This window comes from Amblyraja radiata, chromosome 16 (assembly GCF_010909765.2).
Source record: "Amblyraja radiata isolate CabotCenter1 chromosome 16, sAmbRad1.1.pri, whole genome shotgun sequence".
Lineage (NCBI taxonomy): Eukaryota > Metazoa > Chordata > Chondrichthyes > Rajiformes > Rajidae > Amblyraja > Amblyraja radiata.
Genome location: NC_045971.1, coordinates 4,397,943 through 4,410,981, shown reverse-complemented (window position 1 = coordinate 4,410,981; position 13,039 = coordinate 4,397,943). Strand labels below are relative to the sequence as shown.

Below are 13,039 nucleotides of genomic sequence, written 5' to 3'. Positions count from 1 at the left end.
GGGCTTTCTGTGACTCCCATATTTCTAGTGTGACCTTAGTGCCGGACTCTCGACAGTTAGAGTGAGACAACTCAGGAAATATATCTCAACCCTACCTACCCAAACCACGCCCTCCCCAGGTACCTTCCCCTGCAACCACAGGAGATGCAACATCCGTCCCCATACCTCCTCCCTCAAATCTGTCCAGGGACCCCGACAGACCTGTCAGGTTAGGCAGAGGTTCACTTGCACCTCCTCCAACCTCATCTTCTGTATCCGTTGTTCAAGATGTGGACTATTATACATCGGCAAGACCAAACACAGACTAGGCGATCGTTTCGCTGAACTCCTGCGCTCATTCCACTTGGACCTACCAATCCCACTGACCTTTCTGTCCTAGGCCTCCTCTAGCAAATTGGAGGAACAGCATCTGATATTTCACTTGGGCAGCTTAGTGGTATGAATATTGATTTCTCTAACTTCAAGTAACCCCGGCATTCCCTCTCTCCATCCCTTCCCCACCCCAGTCACACCAGCTTCTCGTATTCACCCAATAAACAGCTACCAATGGTCTGTTTCCTTTATCATTGTTACTCTTTTGCATATCTTTCATTCATTGTTCTTTATCTCTCTACATCATCGTCTATATCTGTTTCTTTCCCGTGACTTTCAGTCTGAAGAAGGGTCTCACGCATTCCTTCTCTCCAGAGATGCTGCCTGTCCCGCTGAGTTACTCCAGCTTTTTGCGTCCATATTCGGTTTAAACCAGCATCTGCAGTTCCTTCCTACACAAATATACGTTCTGCAGCATGTATTCTGACTCTGCTTCAACAATTAATCCAAAACTGCATCCCTATTTTCAAATTGTAAAAGCCCAAGCAACAAATTAGTCTTTTCTTCGTTGCTCACTGGCACATCGGCTTATATTTCATGCTTTGAATTTTCTTACATAGATCTACTAATAAGCATAAAACATTTCCTCTGAATTCTGAATAATTAGTTGAGACAAAGGCAAAACTTTGCATCGTTTCATTCCACTCATAATCAAAGCATAGAGGCCTTTCGTATTATTCTAGCCATGTCAACTGTTTGAAAGATCTATCCATTATTCTCATTCCCCATTTGTTTCTTCATATCCGAGTTACTATTGAAATAGTTTCCACTGGCCTTCCAGCCATAGGATACACCAGCTCAAAAATAAAAAATGATTCTTGTCCCCTCTGGCTTCAATGCCAATCACTTTGTATTTATATTGCCTGCTTTTGAATTGTTCTGTACTGGAAACAATCACAATACCTCTATAACATCACTTCTCCGGGGTGCAATACCACCAAACAGTGCATCATGAAGGCACAGCAGGTTGAGAATGCAATCTACATAACTTATGGAATCTTAGTCGTTATTTATAAAAAGGCAAAGATTCAAACACAAGGTTGTTGCAGAGAACTAACACCATTTCAACCACTGCAAGAAAATTACTTCCTACTCTGGTCAAGAGAGAACATGCAAAAAGACATAGTTGTGTCGAATGAAAATGTCCCTTGACCCCCCCCCCCCCCCCCCCCCCAGGGATGAAGGACAGTAATTCCACAAATAGGAGAGAGAAGCTGGAATTATCCTTAGTTGAGGCATGATTTGGATGCATGCAACACACAAAAAGTCTAGACTGTGTGAATAAAAATGAACATTTTCCATTGGCAGAAGGTTAAGAAGCAGAGGACTTATTGAAAAAAAATGGCAAAAGGAATAGCGGTGACACGAAGGAAGATTTTCATTCAGTACTTATGATATTGAATTCACTGCCTAAGAGTCAATCATTGCTTTCAAAAGTGAATTAGATAAATACTTGAGCAGCAAAAATTAAAGCATCATGGGACTAATTAAATTGTCCTTCAAGAGAACTATTTTCTTCCTCAGAAAATTATATAACAAGTGGGGTTTTTGTGTAAAGCTCTGCTTATTCTCATGTTCAAACTGAGGGAGAATTTAGTGAAGAAAGCCAGCTCAAGGAAATATTATTTGAAAAGTACTGGTACCTATCTGATAACTCACCTAAAATGTCTATGTTTCACCCACATCTAATAACCCGCAGAGAAAACATCTGCGGGTTATTTAAAGTTAGAGCAATCACATTCAAGTTATGACCTTAAAACATGCTCCTGTTGACATTGAGAAAGAAACAGAGACGTAAACCTCACTGCAAGAGCCATCACCCAAATACAACCTCATTCTTTCTTAAGTGGAATGATAAAACTTTTTGTTCAATTTGGCAAAATTTCAAACGAAAGTGCGCAAAGTAATACTTCCAAGCATGTACAAGTCCTTACCAAAGAAAAGTGACTCAAGACGCAAAGGAAAACAAACATGAGCTCTGATGATAGATCATAAAACCAAAATTAGCTTTATTTCTCTCTCCACAGGTACTGCATAACCCAAGTACTTCCACCATCTTTATTTTTATTTTTTATTTTCATCTATAATATTCTGCATTTGGACTTTAGTCCTCTCTTACAAGGAGTTCCATATTTTAATTTCAGGACTATTACTTCTTTTCAAAGGTTTCATTGATGTAGTGATTTGCACATTCTGCACATCTGAACATGTATGGAAAACAAAAAGCACAGCATTTCTATGGCAAATGTAATTATCACCTGACCTGCTGCCTTTGAATTTAATTTCCAATATTCTAAATGGAAAATGTATTTCTCCAAGTTAATAAACCTAACGTTCCTGATCTATTTACTGCCTTCCTCAGCCAGTTGGCCCGTTCAATCCCTTCTAGAATTCTCAGATCCAAATGTACTCTGGTAAGGTGAAAGCATGCACTTGGCTTACTTGTGGACAAACATTTGGATCAAATTATCAAACTGGAACAAAAAGCATTGCATGGATCACGACTCCCTTGGTGAGTACTTCCAACACTTACCTTTGTGGCCTATTAATAATATTAAATGTCCAACACAGTGTCTTTGACCAAAGTGTCAAGTGACAAATAGAAACTTGTGAATATGCTCCCAAATAGCAACAGGCTGCAGTGCCTTCTTTACAAATATGAACAGGGGCATGGAAGATCTAAAATAATTTAGACAACCATTCTTAATTCAAGTCCAGAAAAGGGTCAAGTAACAAGAACAACTTTACATTCACAACTAAATACCAAGAAACAGCCAACATGAATGGGCTAAGAGTGGTTTGGTGTTGTCAGTACTGAAATATCCGTTTAGCACCACAAGATCCAAGCACTATAAATACACACATCTCTTGGCTAGTACAATTAGAACAGAATCCAGATTATTATTATTTTTTAAACTGGTTCTATATTTTTGCAAAGTATTCGAAAGACAACCTAGCAAAACTAAGGTAAACGTCAATGAACGAGCAATAAGTCGTAACAGTTGCCTAGATATACAACAGATATTGGCTGGCATCCAATGCTTTGTGCACACGGAAATACCTTAGCTGATATTTTACATGCAAAATCAAAGAATATTTCAAAACGTAACGTTTATGACATTATATACAACCCATAAACTCCATTGCGTGATAAAATACGTGAGATTTGCGTCTTTAAGACCCAAGAACGTTCACGTCGAACGATGAAATAGCCCTTTATTTAAACACACAAAAATTAAACTCTAGATTGTTGCTGTCAATGGCAACAGTGTGAACACGGCGCCTGCGCCTCGGTCACTGGAGGATAGTGAGCGACAGATTCAACATTCCTCGCAAGATGTGTGTATTTTCTCTCTCTCCGTTTACTTTACTCAACCTCCACTCTGTAATTTTCCAGTCTTGCCTTTTATTGCAACGAACTGCAGTAGTGCGAGAAGGGGGCGGGGAGCACCACCATTCCGTACAGGTCTAGCCCATGCTTTAATTTTATTATATTTCTTTCAACCACCCCCCACCACCCCACCCTACCCTCCCCTCCCCGAAAAAGCATCCCCCCCTCTCTTGGAATCACAAGGAGAAAAAAAGTAAATACTCAGGATGCAAGCCAGTACTAATTGTTTCCTCGACCCACCCCCATAATTGAGAGTTGGTCTGAGAATAGTGGAAGGTTTAAAAGCACCACTCCCTATCCGACTACAGGTAAAGGCCCGTGGCTGCTGCCGAGCCCTCAGCACCGGGCTGCCTCCTCACCAGAGCCCCAGGGTTTTTGAGGTGAATTTAAGGCCTTGAAGGCAGTTGCTGACCCCCCCGTCCCCCTCATGGGCTCGAAGGTAAATTAGATTTTGTTCCTCACTCTCTCACTTGTGCAAAGCAGCCTTTCTCTTACCTCCACCGACGCTTCCAGCTTGCCCTCGAAAGTGAAGTCGACGAGGTCGGGCTTCAGGCACAGCGCGTAGTTCTCCGGGCTCACGTCGGTGGGGAGCCGCTCGAAAGGTCTCTTGGCCGGCATTTTGTCTGTGCTGATGCCGAGAAGCCTCTTGCCGCTGGCCCAGTTGCCGAGTGCGGGAGTAGCGGATCTGGCTCGGGGCCCGAGGACGCGGCTTCTCCAGCAGCCGGAGGCGGTGAGCAGGCTGCGATAAACGAGAACCGCGGCGGACCCGCCGAGCAACATCAATGAAGCTGACAAACTGGCCTCCTCCACCCCCCACCACCACTCCTCCTCCTACCCCTCCTCCCTCCCTCCCCCTCCCGCCGCCGCCGTCCTTGCGCGCGCGTGCACGCGGCAGCCGAGAACGGGTGGGACGTGCCTCCCGGGCACGAGCATCCGCAGCGCGGGCGCGGGACTACCGCCTACGTCACGGCGCAGACCCGCCCCCTCCACGTGACGGCGCCCGGCTCCTCCCCCCTCCCTGCTTCCCCCCTCCACGTGACGGCGCCAAGAGTCCGGGCCGTTGCCGGCCGGCGGGCGCGCATGCGCAGCGTCAGCAGCGTGAGGCCGGCCAGAGGGTTCATCCTTGGGCGTCGTCCTTTTTCATTCAAAAAAAAAAACCGATGAGGCTGAATAATGAAGACACCTGCCAGGTTGAAGAAACACTACTTGCATCAAATAGTAATCACCTGTGGGAGTCAGGAAATGAAGGTAGCAAGGAACACCTCACAGTATGTAGTTATGAACAGTTCTAGGAGCAGAATAGGCCATTTGGCCCATCGAGTCTACTCCGCCATTCAATCATGGCAGGTCTAATCTTTCCCTCTCATAGAAACATAGGAAATAGATGCAGGAACAGGCCGTTTCCTGTGGTCTTGGTCAGATCTGTTTTCAAACCAAGCTGTGATGCAACCACAGTATGGTTTCTATAAGTGCATCTGGAGACACACTGAATTTCCTCAGTCTCCTAAGGAAGTGGAGGCATTGGTTTGCTTTCTTGGCCGTCGCTTTAATATGAGAATCTGAGCGGGCCTTCAGGAGAGAAGGGAAGCTGGGTTCTGCAAAAATGTAACTCATGGCATTACTTACACATGACATGAAAATGATTCACCAGCTGTCTCTACTGCAAGCAATCCACGGTTTTTTAAGCCATTTATATCCAGCCCACCTGCCCCCAGATGTATAGAATTGTCATGCCTACGATTTCTGGGCTGACCTTGGTCATTTATTTAAAATTGGACACTCAACATCTGTTGCCGTTTTAAGCCTCAAATACCCCCAAATCATCGACCTCTTGGCTTCAGTGTTATCTGCCCAATTTTGTCTTGTGTACTCTTGTCTGGAAAGTTATCAGCTATAAAAGACATGCCAATATTTTTATTCTAAAATGTAAATATATTTTTTTGTTTCCTCGTTCTTCTTGTAACGTGGAAGACTTATCAGTTTTACTCACTTTTCAGTTTCACTGGAATACCATAAACTCTGCACTGCTTATACCCAGCTTTGGGGTGGGAGATTACAACCTTCACATGGTCCGCCCAGTTTCGACGAATGCAATCAACCCGGCGTGCACAATTAAATAAGATCGAATAGAACAAGTTGTCCTACAATTTTAGGCTGTGCACGCCATACGCAAGAAGAAGATACCCAGCTTTTAAAAACTTAGTGATACTGTTAGAAATTTTAAGTCATGTTGAAATACATAAGAGACAATTAGTACAAAGAAAATAGATTTTGGTATATGTATACCACCTGTTCATCCTTAAGACTCTGCCATCATCCAACCCTTGTCAGTGCTCTTACCCAGTTTTTCGATTAATTGACTAAAAGATACAAGATGGGAACAGGTCCTTTTGCCCACCAAGTCCATATTGACAATTCACACAGGTTCTATGTTATCCTACTTATACATCTATCCCCTACACACTAAGGGAAATTTATAGAGGCCCATTAACTACACGTCTTTGGAGCGTGGGAGAAAACCAAAGCACACTGAAGAAACCCATGCGGGGTTACAGGGAGAACATGCAAATTCCACACAGACAGCACCTAAGGTCAGGATCAAACCTGGGTCTCTGGTGCTGTGAGGCAGCAGCTCTACCAGCTGTGCCATAGTAAGCAATGACTATTAGTCAACTGCAAAATGCCAGTGTTTCTTAATTTCCTTATTAATGCAGCCTTTGGCAGTTATCCAATGATATTTAGAACTAGTTCCACTTATGAATAACAAACTGTATTTGGCCATGTCACAACTAAACTAAGAATTCAGAAAAAAAAGTTTTGATTATTTCACGTACTTTTAAAACACAGGGCCATTGAAAGGAAATATACAGCATAAATTTGTCCAAGAAGGCAGGAGAACTTCCTGTTCTTCAAATAATATGGTGGGATTTAAAAAAAATCTCCACCAGAGAGCAGATAGATTTAGGTTTGTGTACATCACGTGTTCATCCTCGAGGGTTCTGCATCAAGGCATTAGCTAAACAAGGAAAGACTCAAAATGCTGGAGAATGCTCTTGCATCTGAAGAAGGGTCTCGACCACGAAACAGCACCCAAACATGTTCTCCAGGGAAGGTACACAAAAATGCTGGAGAAACTCAGCGGGTGCAGCAGCATCTATGGAGCGAAGGAAATAGGCAACGTTTCGGGCTGAAACCCTTCTTCAGGGATACTACCTGACCCGCTGAGTTATTCCAGCATTTTGTATCTTTCCTTGGCAAACCGGCAAATATTTAGGACTCCAGATTATTCATCTAAAGTTATTACAGAGTGTGAGAATTGCTGGCAAGTTCAGCATTTATCATGTATCTTCAATTCCTCTTTGAACCAAGTAGCTTTCTATCTCAATCAATCAATCAATCAATCAATCAATCAACCTTTATTGTCATCTTGCAAGCAACAGTTGTACAGTGCAAAATGAAAAGACGTTTCGCAAGGAATAGCGGAGCATCGCACATGAAATTTAAAACATTTCACACATAATACTAAAAACAATCCAGTCCCTGATGGAACAGTATAAATAGTTAAAAGCAGGTAAAACACAACGTTAAAATACAATAAACCAATCATAAAATGTCCGGGGCAGCTGATTTGAGTGGCCAATGCCAGTTATTAAAGTGTCCATGCCAGCCGCAGAATCAAGTGACTGTGAGTACAGAGTGACTGTTTAGCAGCCTCACAGCCTGTGGTAGGAAGCTGTTTAGCAGTCTTGTAGTCCGGGCTTTGATGCTTCGATATCTTTTGCCTGATGGCAGGAGATCCAGGTGTATGTGGAGGGGGTGCAGTTTGTCCTTAGCAATTCTCTGAGCTTTTTTCAGACAGCCGCTCTGGAACAGTTCTTGTACCGAGGGTAGGGAGACGCCAATTATCCTCTCTGCTCCCCTCACTACCCTCTGCAGAGCCTTCCTGTCCGAGCAGTTGCAGGTGGAGTACCACGTATTTATGCAGTACGCGAGTACAGACTCCGCCGTACCCCTGTAGAAAGTCCTGAGGATGTTGGTGGGGAGTGAGGCCTGTTTTAGTTTCCTCAGGAAGTGCAGTCGCTGATGGGCCCGTTTGACGGTCCCAGTGGTGTTCCTGGACCAGGTGAGGCTGTCTGTAATTTGCACACCGAGGAACTTTATGCTCTCCACTGTAATGCCACTGATGTTGAGGGGTGTATGCTTTGGCTGCGCCCTCCTGAAGTCGACAACCATCTCCTTCGTTTTGTCGACATTTAATTCTAGATTATTTTTGCCGCACCAGTCCACTAGTTGTTTTACATCCTCCCTGTACATTGATTCGTCATCTCCGCTGATGAGTCCCACCACTGTTATGTCATCCGCGAATTTTATGATCTTATTGTCCCTGAATCTGGCAGCACAGTCATGTGTGAGCAATGTGAACAACAGCGGGCTGAGCACACAGCCTTGAGGGGAGCCGGTGCTCAGCGTGATCGAGCCTGAAGTGTTCTTGCCAACACGGACTGACTGCGGTCTCTCTGTCAGAAAGTCCAAGATCCAGTGACACAGGGTGGTGTTGAGGCCCAGCAGGGTTAGTTTCTCCACAAGTCTCTGTGGGATGATGGTGTTAAACGCTGAACTGAAGTCAATGTACAGGATTCTGGCGTATGTGTTTTTGTTTTCCAGATGCGTGAGTACTGTGTGCAGCGTGGTAGAGATGACATCCTCTGTAGAACGGTTGGGGCGATAGGCAAACTGGAGGGGGTCTAACGATGAGGGGAGGCTGGCAGTAATGTGGGGTTTCACCAGGCGTTCAAAACACTTCATTATTATTGGGGTCAGGGCGACAGGGCGGTAGTCATTTAGGCAGGCAACAACTGGTTTCTTCGCTATGGGGATTATCGTGGAAGTTTTGAGGCATGTGGGGACAATGGCTTGACTAAGGGAGATGTTAAAGATGTCTGTTAGCACATCTGCTAACTCCTCAGCACATTCCTTGAGCACACGTCCTGGGATGTTGTCGGGTCCGACTGCTTTCCACGGGTTGACCTTAGACAGGATTCTCCATTTCAGAAGGAGAGGTGGGTCTGGAATTGCATGTGTGCTAAATTGAGTGAAGTGACAGATTCCGTTCTCTGAAGTGAACCAAATGGATTTTGACAAAAAAGTTATAGTTTCAAATTCCTAAAGTTATCTTTTTATTCCAAATGCATTTATTTAATTACTTCAATTTAAATTCAGCAGTTGTGGTGCTGGTTTTCAAACTGCTCAAGTCAGTTGTCCGAGGCTCCGAATATTACTGTGGACACAACATAATCATATACCTCGGCACCAAATCCCCCCACAACCCCCCCCCCCCCCCTCTCCCATATCAACTCCTGTTTGTCAGCTATAAAAACCTGGATGCAACATAACTTCCTCAAACTCAACAGCGATAAGACAGAATTCCTCCTCATAGGCTCCAAAGCCACACTCATCAAAATCAATAACCCCACTCTCACCATCGACGGCACCACTGTCTCCCCATCTCCCCAGGCCCGCATCCTCGGCGTGATCTTTGATTCCACCCTCTCCCTTCAGCCTCACATCCGCCATGTCATTAAAACCTCCTTCTTTCATCTCCGCAACATCGCCAAACTCAGACCCTCTCTCACACCTCCTGCTGCTGAAAGACTCATCCATGCCTTCATCTCCTCCCGACTGGACTATTGCAACTCACTTCTCCTTGGCATCAGCTCCAGGGCAGCTCCCAGGCTCTGGAACTCCCTCCCCCAACTGATCCGCAATTCCGTGTCCCTCACCATCTTCCAGTCCCGCCTCAAGACCCATCTCTTCACCTCTGCCTATCCTTAGCCCCACGTCCCCCTCCCTTTTCATCTGTGCATTAATTGCCTCATATTGTGTTTTGAATTGAATTCTGTCTTTACTTTGTGTACTAGTCATGTCTCTACTATTTACTTCATTCCCCTTGCATGTTTTTCCTCTACCTGCTAAATATTTGTAAGGTGTCCTTGAGACTCTTGAAAGGCGCCCATAAATAAAATGTATTATTATTATTATTATTATTATATACTGGCCTGACTTGGAGGTTATTGTGCTACCATGGCTGATGAGATTTAAAAGACTGGTGCTGATTGTGTGATCAGTTCTATAACAAACTAGATCACAATGCTCCACTTAACCCACAAGTCTGTATTGTATCAATCGTAGTAGCAAGACTTCTAAAATACGGCGTTTTAAAGCCCGAGTGTGGTCAAAATATGTCTTATACTATATAACTGTAAAAAAATGTTTTAAGTATTGGATAGTACAAGCTTTTTTTGTGATTCTGAATGTTACAAAGCAATTACAACAATTAAACGTCTTTAAAGTATAATTACTATTGTAACATAGAAGACATGTTCATAGCATGCATCCACGACAAGATAACAATCATACAATCCATTTTTTTGAAGTTGGAAGAGGTATAAATATTGGTAGGGACAAAAAGAGATCTCCCCTGCTTTTCTTTGAAAATTTTTTTTCAGCAATATCTTTTGTCCTCCTGAGATGCCGCCTGATCCACTCCCACATTTTGTGTCTACCTGGGCAGGAATGAGATGACCGTCGACCACGAATCAGAGTGGTTGATTGCCCAGGCATTAACAATAACTCCATCTGTTAGCTGATTTATTTATCGGACAGAAAAACTGCAAGTCCGGCAAGCTCCTAAATATAGCAGCTAGACTTAGGACAAGATATGTTTGTGCGAGGTAAAATTGAATCGTGTTAATCAAACTAAATCAACAGAAGTGCAAGGAACAGCACTTCATCCGTTTGTTAAACACACTGTAGTCCTTGGACTCTGGAACGCTGCAGGGTATCTAATTGTATTCAACAATTCCAGATATTTCCACTTGTACCTCCTCTTGACCCATCTTTGAATGTTCAGTTAATCCATGGCTATCACTATTTAGTTAGTGTTATCACCAATTTTAAACTACTGCAATCAACCCTGCTGCGCATCATAACTTTTGTCCATTCTTTTGTTCATCCCTCTTGTTAGATCATAAATGTTCGTGTAAGAAGGCACTGCAGATGCTGGTTTAAACCAAAGATAGACACAAAAAGATAGAGTAGCTCAGCAGGACAGGCAGCACCTCTGGAGAGAAGTAATGGGTGACGTTTCAGGTCGAGACCAAAGTTAGTGGCTCAGTGTAGTGCTTATTAATGTGGAGATTATTTTTATATAACCCACACACTTGAACCTTTTAAGGGAAAATCCCAACAGACAATGTGCATTCTACACAACTTTACGTCACCTATTCCTTCGCTCCATAGATGCTACATCACCCGCTGAGTTTCTGCAGCATTTTTATCTACCTTCAAAAACTCCAAGATGATCAATTTAACATTTTAAGCTTGATAAATGTAATTTAAGAGGTAAGATTCCCACTGTTCCCACAGGACTGAACCCGGTGATTCAGAACAGGTTTACCTCGTTTGTGTAAAAGTGCTGCTCGATCGAGAGCCTCTTGCATAGACAATAAACCAAAGGCAGCATTCTTTCTGTTTCATAAACTCCCACACCCTTCCAGCCACTCCATCACAAAACGCATCATCTTAATAACAAAGGCAATGGGTGAGTAGATGTTATTTATTTTAATGAAATCAATGGACTCCACAAGTGATTAAATACTGATTGTGTTCAGTAAAGCACAGCTAAGGAGAAGATTGTGGACTGATTTTGTTTATGAGATGCTGAATGTTGGTCTGTTTTCTGCTCGTCCTCACCTGTACCAGATACATATCTGTGGTCATGGAATTGTCATTGTTTCAAGACATCGATACCAAACTGGATCCAAGTAAGTAAGTATCTGCATGGGGCTCTGGATCTAGCAACACTTGAACAAACAAGTCAAATGTAAATCATAAAATAGAGATTCAGTCGCGAATAAATCAACAAAGTATCTACTTAGCATGTGGCAGATACACCTGTCCAAGGCTGCATTGGTAGAAATAGCTTGCATGTGATTACTAAGAACAAGGGCAAAGCATTCAAAACCCATGGTGCTGGATCCATCTTGGCCTCCTGAGTTTCCCACCATGAAAAAACCCCCAATTCTATTGCCACTATTTCACTCCATGCGTTTTGAAGAAATGGCTGGGAGCACTGTAAAGACTCTGGAACTAAACAATATCCAAGCTACAGTATTAAAGTCCTATACTCCAGAACAGCTAGTTCTGGAGCAGAGGACTTCAGTATAATTACAACAGTAGGACTAAAGTGGTACATTTCACAGGTCTGGAGACACAAGGAACCTCAGATGCTGGAATTTTAAGTAATTCAGTGGGAGTAACTCAATGGGTCAGGCAGCATCTCTGGAGGGAATGAACAGGCAATGTTTCAGGTCGAGACCCATCTTCAGACTGCTAATATTTCAAGTTGGGACTTTTCTTCAGACAAATTAAGTCTGTTCGTTAACCAGTCTGAAGAACAGTCCTGACCAAAACTTTTCCTGTCCATTCCATCTGGAGATGTTGTCTGACCCACTGAGTTACTAAAATACTTTGAATTTCACAAGTCTGTTCTGTTTCCAAAAAGCAGGACAAATCCAATCTACACTCAGCAATTGACTCAACCGGTTTTAATAGACAACTTCATTGGGATATGAATGGGGTTAATGTTTTCCACCTGTCCTGTTAGATTTTGTTCACATGTGTAGAATAAATAAGAAGGCAGGTGAAGTATTTATTTTTTATAAAAAGTAACAATGAATGGTGATGAAAAGTAAAAAAGACAGGAAGTATTTGTCTCAGGTTCATCGATTAGCCCTTGTGTTCCTGGAGATTTGGAGCAGCAAGAAACAATCAGCTACAAAACAACAAGCTCAATATCTGTTCAAAAGGGAACTGCAGATGCTGGAATATCGAAGGTACACATCTGGACTACACGTCTTCCCATCCTGCCCCCTGTAAAGACTCCATCCCCTACTCCCAATTCCTCCGCCTACGCCGCATCTGTTCCCAGGATGAGACATTTCATACCAGGGCATCGGAAATGTCCTCGTTCTTCAGGGAACGGGGATTCCCCTCCGCCACCATAGATGAGGCTCACACCAGGGTCTCATCCATACCCCGCAACACTGCTCTCTCTCCCCACCCCCGAACACGCAACAAGGGCAGAGTCCCTCTGGTCCTCACCTTTCACCCCACCAGCCGGCAAATACAACACATAATCCTCCGCCATTTCCGCCACCTCCAACGTGACCCACCACTCGCCACATCTTCCCATCTCCCCCCATGTCTGCCTTCCGC

The 13,039-nt window shown here is 43.6% G+C and overlaps 1 protein-coding gene across 3 annotated transcripts in view; it reads right to left on the bottom strand.

The window, feature by feature from the left end:
• npepps (aminopeptidase puromycin sensitive) overlaps positions 1-4,663 on the bottom strand; it is a 159,183-nt gene extending 154,520 nt beyond the window's left edge. For 2 of the 3 annotated variants that reach the window (XR_004414294.1, XM_033034925.1), the window contains exon 1: positions 4,259-4,605. Coding sequence is in view for 2 of the 3 variants with exons in the window: in XM_033034925.1 (XP_032890816.1) it covers positions 4,259-4,543 (285 nt within the window). In the remaining variant the exon portion in view is untranslated. Of the gene's footprint in view, positions 1-4,258 lie in introns of all 3 variants that reach the window. The other variant, XM_033034924.1, reaches the window with a different exon arrangement.
• Positions 4,664-13,039: the final 8,376 nt, after the last annotated feature.